Below are 17,965 nucleotides of genomic sequence, written 5' to 3'. Positions count from 1 at the left end.
TTTCAAACACTACTATAATTCTGCTCTTAGGATCATTAAATCTCTCAGACAAGGGTCATTTACTAACAGATAACATTTCTTATGACTTCGATTTGTTCTATTGTTACAATGTAATAGGCTTAAAATTCTTCACAAACAAATATTTTTCTGCATTTACTAAACACAGTAAAAGAATACATTTGGTGAATATAAAAACAAAATGACTTTTTTAAAGCAAATTCACCTCAAATCATAATCATTTTGATTTATCATCTCCAGAGAAATGATAGAACACTGCATAAGTCACCTCCATTCTCCCATTTCTAACTGCAACGTGCAGCTATGACTCTGAACTGTTCATTAGCAGCCATTCAATTTACCATTCTCAAAATAATATCTGCAGTTTTTTAAAAAATCTCTTACATAATGCATTTGTGTTACCAACAGATGTCTTCAATCTCCAGTTTCACATCATTCTCCATATTTTCATGAGTTAGAACATTAGCTATATTTAAACCTGAATTTATTGAGTGTTCTGTAAAATTGAGTGGTAAAATTCAAGACATAGAAAACTTAGATAAACATGTATCTGCTTTCTTACAGAAATCTATTTCATATGGTATAAAACTACATGTAAGAATAATTATTTAATTCTGCAAATAAACTCTTTTTTTATAGAGTAAACCCAGTGCAAAATCATCACCTTTGAGTAGATTGAATCAGACAGAAAATAGGCTGGAACTTAAAATTTGAAAAAATTGAATATTCTTTGTTTTTGTTTAAACATTTCAACTATAACATTTTGTAAATTAGCTTCAGGTCATGCAATATGTTTAAAACATTGGCATTTGTATCTCCTTTTATAAGTTATTTTAAAAATTAATATGTTAATATTACATGTGCTAGTTATAATACATCTTGAGACTTATTGTTCTATGCTATTCTTATCCTAAGATGATAAAAGTTTTACAAAATATTACCATATAAAGTTGATAATCAAGATGTGATTTAGGAACTATTTTTTATGAATATTTTAAGTGATACTGATAATGACCTAATTCAGAGTATTTATCACTAAATATACTAGAAGATAATAACATTCTTGTTATTTCTAGATTCTAGATATGTTCATAGATATGTTTTTAGAAAAAAGTATAAAAACTATTGGCCTGTGATATAGAGATATAAGTCACAAATTATATATACATTTTTATATTTTAGATGTTAAATATACTTATCAAGTCCTGCCAAGTTGAAAGAGCATTTCAAGTCTTAGCATCACTTCTAAAGATGTACATTAATTTGTTAAAATGAAACAACATATATTAAATGTTCTTATCTTCAAAACAATTTTGATAATATAGCAGGATACTGAAAACATGAATTGGTTTTTTGTTTAAGAATTAAACTAAAAAGTTTGGTTTAGGTTATTTAGAAAAAATTTAAGCCTTTAAATAAACCAAATGTTATTTACTGCATATACAAAACTAAAATTCACACATGCTTTGTAGTCCATAGAACTACTAGAAATGTCACATATTAAAATAATTAGTATAATTTTGTCGTCAGTTATAACCTTTGCCTAAATACTTATTTCTTTATTTCAGCTATTATCACCTTTCAGAAGAAAGTGATGGGCTTGGATTTCAAAATGAATTTCATGAACTCAAATACTACTACATAAAAGGAATCAGTGAATTCAGATTTTGAAAAGGTATCTCTCATTTTCTTGTTTGTGTCTACAGCAACAGTAGTTCACAGAATGACAATTTTCAGGTGTGGAATTTTACATTCAACCAGAACTGACTATATTTCCTAATAGAAAAAAAGAGAATGTTCTGGGATATTTCTTTTTCAGGAAAAAAACAGTAGAAAGTTACAATTCAGCACTCATGTAAGTGTGGTAACTTTATGACTGCTACTTCTTTGTGCTAATTTTTCTAATCATTATGCTGTCCTGCTTCCAAATAAAAATGTTTCACCTGTTTCTTTCTATTCCTTTCACTTTGTCCACTGATCACTGTCCATGTTACTATTTCTTAGAAGTAAATGTCTTTGTAATATTTCATTTCCATTATTATAATATCTAAATAATTATGAGGCATGAGGATGACTGTGGAAAAAGGACAAATAATCTTATCATATTCATGATAAATTATTCAAAAACTGATGAAAAGTGGGTATTATTAACTAGTGTCTGTGACTGTTTAAGTGGAACATTTGAGAAATCTAACATTATTCTTTTCTATTTACCATTCATGCTTCAGAGCTCTTCATTTTAATCAAAATTATAATGTTTGTTTCACCAAAGTATATATTATGTAGTTTTTATATTAACACCTATTTAATTTTCTTTGAGTGAAGAATTCATTTTTTTCTTTAGACCTCCATGTTCAGATTATATGAAAAGTTATTAAAGAACATGCAATTTTCTAGGGCAAATTATAAAAGATGTGGGGCAAGCATAAAAGAAAATTAAGAGAAACTTGTGTGACTACTAACTAGAGAATAAAAGCTCTGCTTTTCTGCTCATTATACCATTAATACTTTCAGTGAGTCTACATAGTTGTTTCCTTCATGATAAAGTTTTGGAGGAAAGGGAATGGGAACCTGAGATTACACCAAAAGTGTGTAATTCTCTTGTTCTGCAAGTTAATTATAAGTATTATAAAATAGCAATTAAAAATTTTTTCCACATAGCCAAATTCAAATCAAAGAATAATTTATCACTTAAGTGTACCATTATTTGCTACAGTTTAATCCACTGTAAATCATTGGTACCAGAAGGAAACTGGGATGAAGACATGGAGGAACATAGCTATCAACCTAGAGACCAAGCTGGTTTACACTACCTCAGAAACCTTCAACGCATTTAGAGTACCCAAAAGGTAGGAGATGAGGGAGGTACAGAGATGAGATGAGCCTGTTAGAGACAGACACAAGACAGAGCAAAATAAAGAAATATAAAGATGAATGACAAAGTTACATACATGTGTAACAATACATTTATTCATGGAAATAGAAAACATGAAGAAAAAAGGGCTAAATACTTAGAAAATGTTTATTAGGTGAGCTACACATCAAAAACATAAAAAGTATGCACATAATTAAACTTGGGGAAAATTAGTATGCCTAAAAATAATTAATATAAGAAATAACAAATTTAAGCTTATCATTTTAAGATTATGTTTCCTGTGAAGATGTAGTCTTGACTTTCCAAAACTCAATGATGACAATATAACCTCTAAACAGATACACCAATTGTGTCAACAATCAATATCATCTTAATTTTTATAACAGTAATTATCACTGTATTAAACAATGTTTATTTCTTCCATCTACAAGAATTTTTTAATATGCTTTCTCTAAAAATTCTAAGAATAATTATCCTAACTTTATCTTTTTTCTTCAAGGGTAGAATGTAATGATAGGTAAGTATTACAACCTGGGTATCTCATTTATAAGACCACAGTGTGTTTGAGAAACAAGAAAACATGTAAGTATCTAAACACATAAAGACATCATGCATCTTGAATTAAAAATCACAGCATTTGTAAAAGAACTGATTAAAAGGCAATAAAACAGGCTTCCAAAACTGTAGAAAAAATTATTCACAGTATGTATGTGTTCAATACTTCAAGGGCTGCAAGCTGCCTGGGTCTAGAGTCAACACATGCACCATCCTTCCACATCTAAATGTTCTCCCATAGCCTATGGCTTTGATCAATAAATTAGGGAATTTCAGCTTTATGGCTTCTGTGGAGATTCTAAATAAAACATACTACTGGGAAATATTCTGATTAGGATGGAGAAAAGTTATGTGGAAGGAAAAACAAAACAGAATTAGAAATTGTTAGTAAAAAGTAGAACAAAGACACCCTATATCTAAGGAAACTAAGAGTTCCAAATTATTGCCAAAAATGTAAGTTATGAAAAGAGTAATAACATTTTATAATAGATTTGTTTTGGTGGTATTGGACTTTGAACTCTGGGTCTCATGCTTGCTAGGCATGCAAGCACTCTAAAGAACCATGCCCCCAGTTCCTTTATTGCTTTGGTTGTTTTTCAGATAATATCTCATGCTTTCTGCCCACAGCAGTTCTCAAACCAGAATCCTACCTATTCCTCTCACCTAGCTGGCATTACAGATGTATACCACCATGCCTGGTTTGTTTTGTTGAGATGGAGTCTCACTAACTTTATGCCTGGGCTGGCCTGCAACTGAGATGCTCCTGATCTTCATCTCCCAAGTAGTAAGATTACAGATATGCACCAGCATGCCTACAGCTTTTGTAATGGATTTATAATCCAGATGTCTTAGTATGTAAGGGAATACATGACCCAAATGATAAAAACTAACAGTAGTTAATTTTGCTTTCTACATCACTTAATACAAGTCTTATTTTTATTGCTAGAAAATCTTTCTAGTTTCAAGGAATGACTTGACTATGCTTGAAACATTCATTATGAGTACTTTCTACCCATCCTCTTTTCAGAGTGCCAATGTCAAACTAGATATTATTTTTCTATTACTTTTTGCCATTGTTTTGCCAAATGGAACTGTCACTTTTTATTGAAACATCAGAATCAGGCATTTAAATCACAGTTTTGATGCTTAATGAAAAGTGAAAGTTAAACACAGCATGGTGCCATTAAAATGCATGGTGCGTCCATAGCACCCTGCATCTTAGCCCTGAAGAAAATGTGCACAATACCAAGACAGAATATTTGGATGTGAAACTGACAAATTATCACAGTTACTAAAAATGGTATAAAAAGTGTGGACTAGGAGAAAAGAGGAGAAAGGACATACACCATCATATTAGTCTAATCTATAAAACATGGAAGATCTACTTTTGAAATGCAGGCTCTGGATAGTTGACCCTTGGGAAATTACCAAGGTAGCCTGTTCCAGGAGCAGTTCAATGACACAAGTATAATGCTTATTCTAAATGACTCTTTTAGACTTCTTCAGCATTGCAGTTGCTTTGCCCCTAAAGCAAAAGCACATTAATCAAGAAGAGAAAACTAATTTCTGTCTCTACACTTTGAAAGAAAAGTATCTTCTCTTGCCAAGTTTCTAGAAAATCCTCTCTCTATTTAATTCTTATTTTATAATCTTCAAAGAAAAAGCAGTACATCTTTTTGAGTGAAATATTTTACCGAAGAGAATTTTTAATATGAAGGATATTATTTTTACTCTTTTGGATGTTTCAAAACCCTTTTGCATCTCTCTGTTCTACTGCACCAAAAAATTTAAATCTCTATTGCATGTTTTGAAACAAAATCAAATCTATACGTATGGCTATGAATTTCAATTTGTTTGTTTATCTAGAGTTTGTTCGTTTTTAGAGTTCATAAGTAGATTGAAAACCTTAGAAGTAAAGGTCTTTCACATGTTTTTTCTACTTCTGGGTAGGCAATTTTCTAAATTGGTGAAGTCTACACATATTTTCAAAATTCTCAACACACATAATTATGTAAAGTGTGTAAGGAAGCAAAACAGTCATAAGGAGGTGTTATAAGTCTAGGCTTGGAAAACCACTTCTGACAGCATATTCTGCAACAATACTTAATTGGATATATGAATCAATTATAAGTGTTTCCAAGTTTTTATTACCCTAACGTATGCCCTGAAAAGATTTGTGTGTGTTCAGATAAAGGCTGATTATACAGATGGTAACAGAATCACTCAGATCCTAGTTTTTGGGAAAAACTAAGCCATTTCCTGAATAGGACAAAAAGTAAACTCTCAGAAAACCTGCATCTACATGTAGATTTGTGGTTCACAGTTACAGTTCTATGGCTCTAATTCTACCATCTTTTCTTATATTTAACTGAAGTTTAAAGCAGTAACAATGAATGTAGGTCTGCATGATGTTGCAACAAATGGTCCATCCAATAAATTCCATGCTCTCGCTCCCACCAAAGAAATGCAATGAAATTTTTGTATAATAAACATTATACTCAATAAAATTTGAGGTAGCAATTATATAGCTAATTTACAATCCACGATCACTGTCCCTTTGATGAAACACTTATCTTTCTTATAGACATATAGTTTATTTTCTGATTTATAGTAGAAGGAATGAAGTGAAAGTAAAAGTTTATTTTTCCAAAATGTGCTCAAATTCTTGGAAAATATTCCATGGAATATTTTAAGAAGTGTGTAGAATCATGTAGCCATAAACTCATAGTCAAAATTGGTAGATACGTGAGTTGATTTTCTGACATTACCAAAACAAAATACTAGCATTGTAAGAATAATAAAATTGCTACATTTATATCTCAGGTTATAAAAACTTCATTTCCTCATTAATATGTATCACATACTTTAAATCAAATTGTGATTTAGAGTATGAATATATTTGAAACATATGATTTGATTCAAAACAAGTTCTACATCTTCAGAATGTTGAGTAGGATTTATAAATACAAGTTGATATGTACCATAGAGTACTGATAACAATTTTAATGAATTTTATATATGCACAACTGTAGATTCTTCTATATAACAATTATCTGTATTCAGTCATTAGAACGACTTGAAAATTAAAAAGATGTTTCAAAAATAATTATCTGTTAGAAACATTATTTATTATTATTCAGCATTAGGTCTATATTCTGAGAAAAAAATGTACCTATATGCTTAAAGCATTTCTTCTATACTTGTTTGTGTGAAAACTGGTAAACAAATTTCCATATTAAATAATGTCTAGAGAAAATTCATTGTCATACATTTGTGGTTAAGTCATCTCTGAAGCTTTTGGAAAAAGGGTGAAGTCGCATAAGATATTCTGTACTGTCAATACATGTGCTTTAGTCCATTTTTGGATATCAGTCTTTCTAGTAAAGCATTTGAAAATACTTTCATTAATTTCTATTGTTTAGAACTAAAAACATTTTATAGCTGATGGAAGATTAACAAATACCTATTGTCTTCATGTTAACTTCATTTTCCTTCATGAGACTAAATGGAAAAGATCAATGACAACAGGAGTTTCCCAACTAACTTTCTTAGTGTAAATGATGAAAGGTTAAATGGGTGCAAAGAGAGAACAAATAACATAGGAAGGATAAAATAGTCTGAAGCACAAGTCAAAGTAAGTCACAATTGCCAGAAAATGATAGTGGTCACCTCTGTTGGTATGTAAAGTTGGTGAGAGAGGTGGCTCCTTGGCAACTGAAGATGCTGCACTGCAGTGATAAACAGTAATGAGCCCAAGAATGGGAATCAGACTTAACCCAGATAGAGCCTGCAATGTACTGATGGGTCTTTTCTGTCATTATTACTAATGAAATTTATTGATCTGAGCATCATGAAATCATTATCTTTATCAAACTTAATGGTGATCATTCTTTGTTTTAATTAAAAGACCACCCAAGGCATAAACCAAAGCATTGAATTACTTTTCCAAGCTATGGGACAGGCACTAGGACCCTGTTTGGATACAATAGATGTTACATTTATATTTGCTGCATCCTAATCTATAAATTCTTATAGATATGGTTTCTTTGCACTCTTTCATCAACCTTTCAAAAAGCTTAAATTCTTTATTAAAATTTCTACAATTTGATGCTTGATAATAAGACTACATATATAGTATATGCATATTAAAAGAATCAATTCTAACCATAACAATGTGACTTTCAACAAACAATTTCAAATTGAATGTTTTGAAGATTATAAGCACTTTGGTATTTCAGATGTAAAGATCAAAATAAAGAAACATTTACCATTTTTATCCATGGAATTTGGTTCTGATTGTTTCTTGCCAATATCAGCAAATGACCGAACAATGGGAATCCTGTTAGTGAGTTTTTTCTGATTCTGGTGGTGATGCTGTTTCATCAGTGCCTCGTGGACCCTGTGACGGACATCTTCATTCAGCTGACCTGAGCTCACTTGTTGGTCAAGGACCATGTCTGAAAAAGGAAGGCAGAAGAGTATGAGCACAGCTTTCTTTCATATGTGTGCCCACAGTGAACTGAGTCCAAAAGTCAAGACCCCAAATAATACTATCCATCTTAAAACAGGAATGAATTCCTTTGAAAAATCTCTAAATATGATGCTAACTAATAGAAGTTTATCTCCCCTTGTAGAAATGTTATACAGGAAACACAGGCAAATTATCATTACTAACTACTCAATTATTTGTTAAATATATAATTTTATGGGTTTTTTCCAAATGTACATAGTTGTGTTGAGAAAAAAAGCTATGTTCATTATTCATACTGATAAGATGGAATATTTGTAGGGGAAGTATCAAAATAATTAGCATGTTTGAAATTGGAAAGCAGTTTTATACTTATATGTGTATTGCTTTTAGGCAAAGTCTGTGTAGCCCAGACTGACCTCAAACTCATAATCCCCAACCCAGCCTCCCAAGAATTGGATTAAAGAATGTACCACCATGCACATTATATTTATATTTTGATACATTTTCTAGTAGAGAATAATTTCCTTGTGTCCTCTTGTAAGTGCTCAAAAGTCCATCAAGAAAATCTGCTATGAGGAGGCCCAGGCAGCCAACTATATGCCTGCATTTAGAGGGTAAACAATTCTCTTTCATGTTAATATAAATTTATTCCTTTCTGAAACTTCTCCTTGGAAATGTGTTTAGATTAGAAGGAACTATAACTGCAAAACATTGAAGATATCAGAAAGCTATAACTAAGCAGATTAATATGTACTCTACATAGCGTCAGAAAGGCTAATAAGTCAGGCACAGAGGGTCATGCCTGTAATCCCAGCTACTTGGGAGGCAGAGATAAGAGGATCACAGTTCGAAGGCAGCCCTGGCAAAAAAGAAGAATTAGAAAGACCCTATCTATGGTGGCATAGGTCTGTACTCCCAGCTACTTGGAAAGCACAGGTAAATAGTCATGGTCCAAGGCCAGTCCAAGACCCTATCTGAAAACCAACAAAAGCAAAAAAGGGCTAGGGGTGTGGCTGAAGTGGAAGAGCACCTGGCTAGCACAAGGCCCCAAGTTCAAACTGCAGTACTGCCAAAACAGAGAGAAGGAGGGAGGGCAGCAGGAAGGAAGGAAAGCTAGTAAAATAAACAGATAGGTAAACATTTGAAGTTTTTTAGTAATATAAATATCACATCAATAAACCTCAGTATAATTAGTTTGCTTTCAGATCATCAAATGATAACTATTTTTGACACAGTATTTATGTAAAGCAGATCACTCTAGTATACTAGAGGTTTTAACAGTAACAGAATTCTCTCTTATAAATGATGTTTTCTTTTACTGTGAAAGAGAAATGGACCAGGGAGACAGACTTGGGTCACTAACCACGTTCTAGCTGTGTGACCTTGAGGAGTTTAATAACCTCCATACTCTTATTTGTAGGGTGAAGATAACAATGCCTGTTGCGTATGTCGTTGTGAGGACAAGAGACAAAAGGACCCTGGTACTCTCATTGGCCCACTGATGCCATTAGTTAGGATTTCGCAATGAAAATTTTCTGTGCGGTTTCCATCAAGTATGGTCTGGGCTGTTGTTTTGAAATTAGTGGTGGCTTTAATGTACTCGTACTTTATAATAGTGTCAAACGTGAGCAAAGTCGGACTCACCCCAACCGAAGAAACAGAAGAAACAGATCGAACTAGCCCAAAAGCTTCATTTTATCACTTCACATAACGAAACATCAACGTTAGGCTGACCCTAACTCCACTTCGCCATGATTCTGTCTACTTCCTCCTCTAGGTGTACACTTCAACCTCAAGTTGATTTTCCTTAAGAACAAAAGGTGGCTGCCAGAAGCAACAAGGAAATGTGTATCTTTATTCACATCCAGTGAGAAACAGATTCACTTTTTTTTTTTTTCACTTTCCCTTTAAAGAAAGGTTCTTTTTGTCCCCAGGCAGGAAAATTCTCCTAAGTCCAACTCACACAGCCCTGCCCACCCTGCACCTGTCTTTGCCTGTGGAGATTCAATGATCAAGAACTGCGCCTCACTCTGGTGCCAATTCTCTAAACCACAGGCGGAGAAGTTTTTTTTTGAAATGACTCAGATAATAAATAGCTTAGGCTTTGTGTGCCCTATAATCATTGTCACAATTACCCAACACTGCCTCTGTAGCACGAAAGCAGCCACAGACAACATATGTGGAAATTAGCATGCTTATACACCAGTAAAACTTTCGTCAAGACACGGAAATTTGAATTTCATATAATGTTCACATTACAAAATATTAATCCCTACAAGACCAGGCATCAGGTCATATTTAGCATGTAGGGTAGCTTTCTTTATCACTTTCTGTTCACAATGGAAGGAGATAAAAATGAATAGTTTGGAGTCAGCCATGAGATATGTGGATGACGGCCACTATCATTATCTCATTCAATTCTCATTCAGTTCTTAGAATACATGATACTGTAGGATAATATTTTAATCTACATGTCCATTCCTTGGGCATCACAAGTTATAATACCCTCAAATTAATCTGAAATAAAGGAACTGATAAATTGTCAATATATATGACATTATGCTGAAATCTTGCTAAGCTGGAAAGGTGTACATAAAACATGCCTCATATTCTTCACAATGAAAGTTGTAAAGTAGGTCATTAAAACACCATACGCCATCACTATAAGGTAGTTTCACCCATCACGAAATGACTCTCTAGCTCAGTATTCTAATCAAAACCAAAATAATCTCATAAAAAAATCATGTCTATATTTATAATTTTTAATTTCTACTAAACCACAATCTTTCCAGGCTTCAGCACTGAAAAAAAAGGCCATTCTCTGAGAGATATGGTCTTTCTTTTTTTCAAACCATTTCAATAAGAGAAAATAAATATTAAAAACACTCATCTGTTCATTTTCTGCACAAAAATACAGTCTCTTCCTCTGAGGTAAAACTGCATCCAATAATACATTAACAAACTGGAAAAGTTAATCTTCTTGCTTAAGATTATAACTCATACTGAGTGAGATTTAAGTACCAAAGGGAATCCAAATCAATAATCACCTACATTGTTCCCTTTGTCACTATAATATATATCAGAATTAACTTGAAAAGTAAGAAAGGATAATGGACCATAATGGCTTTGGGCCCAGAGTCAAGTCCTGCAGTCTTAGCAGACTATGATGTCTAAATAACACAGTGGAGTCTGCCAAAGCACAATGCCAGGCTCTCAATAAGACAGGAAGTCAGAAGAAAAAGGATAAATAGGACAGCCTAATGATAAGCGTACTCTAGACAAACTGGTAGAATTTGTGTTGAAAAGTCATCATTTTCTGAAGAAGAGTTATTTTTAATCCTAATCAGGTAATTATTTTAGCATAGTGAATCAATCTTGACTACCCAAAACCCCTAGAGGCCATGATATTTTGCAAATACTATATAAATCTCTGTCTCTTTCAATAATACCATATACACACGTTGGAAACACACTGTCTTAACTTTAAAAGATATTGGGGGAGGAGTGAAGAATATAAAGTTTCTAAATTCTAGTTTTTGGTTGCCAGCACTAACAGCAGCGTGAGTACTAAAAACATAAACGACTGTAGAACACTTGCTTTCCAGACCAAAGATTGTCATAATATAACATATATGTTTAAAAATATATGGTTATTCCCACACATAGCGCCAAGTGTGCAGATCACATTCAGTGGAACAAACTGTGAATTTATCTTTCAATGAATGATTTTTAACAACAAAAGTTGTTTTAATGAGTTGAGAACTATGATTGATAATTTGTCCATGGTACTAATTTTAGCTTGGTTTTAATTTCCTCCTAACTCTCATTGACAGAATCGGGGTAAAGTATTCACACTGCAAAGAGAATATTTTTAATCTTCAAAATGCTGAATTTTAAAGAGATTAACATAGACCATAAAATTGTCTATAATGTATATGAATATAATTAGGAAGCATTTTCAACACAATTAATCTCCATATCAGAATAAATCATGGTAAGAAAATGTATCTGGAGATTTTTGGACTTGAAAAGGTTAAATAATATTTTGGAAGAAGGTGAAGGGGCAGGGCACTTAGATTTATTGAGTTCCCTGAAACACTGGGAAATAGATATATTTTAAATTAATTTTATCCAAGAGAAAATCCTACTTTAATTATAGCAGAAATTCTTGACAGACCTGCCAGATACAAATGGGATTTTCTGCTACTAAATCTATCAAAACCTCTTTAAGGAATAATCTGGTTCTGTTAAAAACGTATCAGAACACTGATGTAAAAATCTTTCATCGTTCTAAAACAATATGTAGGTCAGGTTCCTCTAATCGAAATGTTGGGGAAACATTGTACTGCAGAGACTGTGAATTCACAAAATACTACAGTTTAGAGTCCTTAAAGGTAAGCTATGAGACCTAGCTTTTGGAAAATTAAAACTAGTGGCTACTATATATCCCTAATTCAGAGAAATTTAAAAAAAAATAAGAAAAAGAAAGGAAAGAAAAGTTCCATTTCTTATTATTAATCACGATGGTCACAAACAAAGCCAACATTGATTGTAAGTCACTCAAAAGAAATTATTTCCATCTCTGCAAATATCACCTGCAATATATCACGTTCTGTCCATTGGGGGACGTAGTCTCCTCCCTACTTTACAAGGTTGGCATGTTCATAAAGTATTATCATGGATGTGAAAATACTTGTCAAAGTACGAAGTCATGAAAATGTGAAAGACGCTTCTTTAGAACACATTTTGTAATGCAGACCAACTTCATAACATGAAAACAGCAACAAATACACACAATAAAGTAATTACAAGCTACAGGGAGAAAATATTTCAATGAGATTTTATTAAGGGCAGAAATGAATGCCTTTTTTAAAGTCCAATTGCAATTACTCAGTGAGAAGGAAACTTTTTAATGATTGAAAAGGAATCTAAGGTAAAAATTATCAACACAAATATGCATGACTGTATTTTTCTGTGTGATGATAGCTCTACCGACTGATATCTCCTGAATGGCATCTCACTAGGTGCGCTGCAATAAATGGGACAATCAAGTGAACTGCTTCAGAGTCAGAAAGACTCAGACTAATTAGAAAAGCAGAAAGAATACTAAAAATCTATTTGTAGTATCAAGCTTCCATTGAACTACTTTCATTGTAATAGACAGTGAATATAATTTGCTTGAAAAAGCTAGATTTAACACAGTTAAATCTTCTACAGAATTGAGCTTGGGAAGGGGGGCAATGTTAGAAGAAAGAAAGCATAATTTTAGACAATAGAACTGAACTAAGGCAATGAAGTGAACAACAGCGTTTTAGTCACATTATTGGGAAATTTCCTCGTAGAAATCATTTTCTAAAGAAAACATTAATAATAACATGCTTTAAGAAATTTATAGCCTGCAGGCTGGGTGCCGTGGCTCACACCTGTCATCTCAGCTACTAAAGAGGCATAAATAAGAGGATTGCTATTCAAGCCCATCTGGGCAAAAATGCAAGACCCTATCTGAAAAATAAATGAATAAGTAAAGCAAAAAGAGCCTGAGGCATGGCTCAAGGGGTAGATTGCTTATCTAGCAAATGCAAGGCCAAGTTCAACCCCTAAGAACTCCTACTCTCCCCTCCTCCCCCCAAAAAGGGAAATGTATAGCTTGGTAAAAATATGAAAGATATTCATATTCATATATAGCCTTATATATCTTGAATATAAGGCTAATTTTTTCAGGTTGAGGAACTTGACAGCTTCATAACATATAGCTGGTACAAAACTTAATTGGATTAATCACTTTCCACATATAACACCATCACTAAGTTAATCAGCAGAAATAAACTCCTTATAAAGGGGCAAAATTTTTAACCTTCTGAATATTAGTTTCTTTATGTACAAAATAAAGATAATAGTAGTAGTACCAAACTTCAGTTTGTTATGAGTATCAAAAGGATAAGGTAGACTGAGCATGGTAGCTCAAGCCTGTAATCCTACCTATTTAGAGGTAGAGATCAGGAGGATTAGGGCTCAAGGCCAGCCAGGGTAAAAAGTTTTCTAGATCCCATCTCAACCAATAAAAAGTTGGGCTTGGTGGTACACACTTGTCATCCCAGCCATTGAGAAGTATAAATACAAGGCTCATGGTCCAGGCTGGCCAGGGCAAAAAGTGAGAGCCTATCTGAAAAATAACCAAAGCAAAAAGGTCTAAGCACATAAATCAAGCAGTAGAGTCCTTTCTAGTTCCAAAAAGAAAAAAAAATGTGCAGAGTTTCCTAAACTTCAAAGTACCATGAAAAGTCCAGGCATTTCATTCTTAATTAAAATAAAAAAAATGCTTATTGGCACTCTATAAAGAAAACCAAAAAAATAAATAAATGAAAAATAAAAACTGAGCTACAAAGCCAGGTTCACAGTGGTTCATGTCAATAATCCTAGCTACATGGAAGGCTGAGATAGGGAGGATTGCTGTTCTGCCAGCATAAATAGGACTGTGGTCCACACTGGCAGGGGAAAAAGCAACCAAAATAAGCAGAGGGAAGAAAGGGCTGGATGTAGGCTTGAAATGGTAGAGCACCTGCTTAGAAAGTGCGAAGCCCTGATTTCCAGCTCTACCTAGCTGGTCAGCCACTGTTCTCAAATTCTTAGGAAGTTGGTTAATCTCTAAATTAACCATTTTCTTTAAGTCTTGATTTAGTGTAACCTGTCACTGTAGCCTGTGTTTTTCTGAAAATCATCTGTATTTAACTTTATACAGTGTTTTAGGATCTAGCTGTGCATCTTACAGGGTAATTTCTTTGAAGGTGTGTGTGAAACAGGGAGGAGGCTTATCTTTGCTGGTGCTGGATGGCTTGCAGGTGTTTTCTTGGTTTTTGTTGTGTTTTGTTGGCTTGTTTTTTTGCAGTAGTTTTTTGTGGTTTCCACTTTAATATTACATGCAAAAATATTCTTCTCAACTTGCTTGACCTTTCACACATGTTATAAAAGACCAAATCAATATAGGCTTTTTGTTTTGTTTTTGTTTGTTTGTTTTGATACAGTGTCTTGCTGTGTAGTCTGAACTGGCCTCAAACTCAAGATTTTCCTGCTTCCACCATCTGTTTGCTGGGATTAGATGTCAACCACCTTGCCCTACTCAAGATCAACAATTTTTAAAGTTATTAAACCATCATTAAAATGTGGGCAATATCCACTTCCAGATATGTCTTTCTTCAGGCAGCAGCTACAATGTAACCGAGGGAACACTGGGCTTAAAATCAGAGAGCCTGGGATGAAATCTGGGGCACAAAATGTTTAAAGTTTCCATTTTTTCATTGAAAAATGGAGTGACACCTACTTCTTGGGTTTGTTCCAAAGATTAAATTAGATGTATCCATTTTCTAATATAATAATTAAACATGAAGACATTTTTTCTTTTATTTGTAGCTTAAAAACCCAACAGTTTTTTATTTTCCCCATCTCTACAATATGATTAAGATATTGAGGTCTCCCTTAAGTCTTTCTACTTCACAAATAAATTCCATATACAAGTGTTTTATTTTTCCCTAACTAGGAATTTTTAAAAATATGTCTCATTCTTTTCTTTATTTTTTTGTTTGCTTCTGTGTGTGTGTGTGTGTGTGTGTGTGTGTTTCTGTAATTTTTTTTTATTTCTGTGCTGGGTGAGGGTACATTGTGGCATTTACAAAAGTTCTCACAATGTTTGTTTGCTTCTTTGTTTAGTGGTGCTCAAATTTGAACTCAAGGCTTTATGCTTGCTAAGCAGTCATTCTATCACATGAGCCATACCTCCAATCCTTTTTGCTTTTACTTATTTTTCAGATAAGGTATCATATTTTTTTTTTTTGCCCAAGCTGACCTGGACTACCATCCTCCTACATCCATCTTCTGTATAGCTGGGACTACAGATGTACACCACTGCATCCAACTTGTTTGTTGAGATGCAGTGCTAACTTTTTGCTTTGGCTGGCCTCGAGCTATAATCCTCTCAATCTCTGCCTCCTAAGTACCTGGGATTACATACAGGTGCATCCAGACCGCTTTTATTTTTAAAAATTCCATTAATCATGTTATTTATACTCTGTCAAAACTCATTTCTGTATTTTTGTATTTTTTCTGTTACATGCCTGTCTTTGACTCTATTTCTGTAACAGTGACACATTTCATAAATATAACTACTTGTGTCATATAGTCATAACAGAATTCCAATAGAATCACTCATCCTATGTGCTAAACATAATATTAAATTATGAAATACATCTCAACTCTCTCTTGGCTTCCTCTGGAATGCGAGAGTTCTAATTCAGTGTAAAATGACTGATCATATCTTCCTGTGTCTCCAAACTGATATTTTTCCTGTTCACTGAAATTTTTCATTTGGTTATTTCATGTGTTGAATATTGAAAAATCACTCTCCAACTGTTAAGTTTTTTGCCTCTAATTTTTAATGGTTTCAGTCTAAATATGAAAGGGAAAACAATAAATACTGAATTTATCAGGTTATTATCAGGATATCTAGGTTCTGGCTCCAGACTGGTCACCAAGAAGCTAGAACATGTGAGATTCATTTTTTTTTTTTATCTCAAACAAAGGGGCAGGAGAGAATGACTTTTCAGACCCCATACACTAGTCATGAGATATGGAATCATAAGGAAAAGAAAGTTATAAAAGTCAGTTTAACCCATAGATGATGGGAAAAGAGATACCTGCAATTTCTTCTAAAGTGTTGGCGTGCATATCCAGCAGCACAGTTCCGTTCAGAATGCAACTTCGCAACTCAAACAAACTGTGCAATGAAAGAGTAGCTACATAGGGCTTGCTCCACCTTTCTCCTCCATCTTCCACATCTTCTTCAAATTTCAACCACCTGCACAAATAAACATTCTTATCAACACACTGAATGTTACACAGGAATAATCCTTCACCACCATCATAAAAAGTAGAATAGAAAGATAACCATATTACTGCTTGGTTCCATAGTTTTACTGGAAGTATGTAAAAGCTAGCACAAGTTACTCAGATTATTTTATTTTCATTCTATTAAAGAAGCATTCATTTTAGTTTTTGGCAGTTTCTCCATTAGATTCTTAGTGAGACCAGTATAATTTGGTGCCTATTCTGAAAGAAAAATTATTAGGCTTGTCTGGCAGAAAGCTAGTCATAGCAGTCACTTCCCAAGGACTGAATTTATGAAAATTGAGCTTCAACCCTAGGTGTTCCTGACAGGGATAGAGAATAGGAAAAGAACCATGATGTTGTTAAGGCAAATAGGAGACCATTGCCTTCTCGAATTAAAATGAACATTGAGTGATACCTGACACTGTTTGAAATAGGAGAGAGAAAGAGAGATTCATGATTTTATTCTCTCGCATTGCCCACTTCATTCATTAGGAAATCGTTCTCTCATCCTAATAGATGACCAATTTCATCACCATTTCCAGTGAACCCAGCCTAAACTGCCTTCTCTTCTCCCGTTCCCTACCACTTCTTTCACACCTCCCATACTTAGTCACTTTGGGCCCTACTTCCTCTCACCAAGCAGTGTCACAAAAATTCTTTATACGATATCATATCACTGTGTTATGTAATCTGATGACCCAACTCCAACAGAGGACAAGTATGTGGGAGTAATTAGACAGGGAATCAATAGATTGGCGCAAAGTAACTAGCCAAAAGAATTTGCAAGAGTAGTAAATGTGCAGAGTAGCAAGAGAGGTTAGGACAGATATGGATCTGTCCCTAGTGTTCAGGGAGCCAAAAAAATAAAAATAAAATGGCCAGGAAGTGAAAATAAAACCAACAGGGAAAAATAGTTACATCTGCTGAAAGCCTACAGACAAGATAGATTAACTATGACTTTGGAGTAGTTAATGAAAAATGAAAAAGCATTTCAGCCCCAAGTCACTGGCAGGATTACTTTTTATTTTTTTTTATTTTTATTTTATTCATATGTACATACAATGTTTGGGTCATTCCTCCCCCCCTTACCGCCCCTTACCCCTCACTACCCGGCTGAAACTATTTTGCCCTTATCTCTAATTTTGTTGAAGAGAGAGTATAAGCAA

General features: G+C 33.6%; 1 protein-coding gene across 8 annotated transcripts in view; it reads right to left on the bottom strand.

The window, feature by feature from the left end:
• Slc4a10 (solute carrier family 4 member 10) overlaps positions 1–17,965 on the bottom strand; it is a 307,228-nt gene that overhangs the window by 89,114 nt on the left and 200,149 nt on the right. For all 8 annotated transcript variants that reach the window (XM_074070948.1, XM_074070951.1, XM_074070947.1 and 5 more), the window contains exons 5-6: positions 16,607–16,767; positions 7,717–7,905 (exon numbers count right to left, since the gene is read on the bottom strand). In XM_074070948.1, the coding sequence (XP_073927049.1) occupies positions 7,717–7,905; positions 16,607–16,767 (350 nt within the window). The remainder of the gene's footprint in view (positions 1–7,716; positions 7,906–16,606; positions 16,768–17,965) is intronic.

This window comes from Castor canadensis, chromosome 4 (assembly GCF_047511655.1).
Source record: "Castor canadensis chromosome 4, mCasCan1.hap1v2, whole genome shotgun sequence".
Taxonomy (NCBI): Eukaryota; Metazoa; Chordata; class Mammalia; order Rodentia; family Castoridae; genus Castor; species Castor canadensis.
The sequence above is the reverse complement of the archived record's forward strand: the minus strand, read 5'-3'. Positions and strand labels throughout refer to the sequence as shown.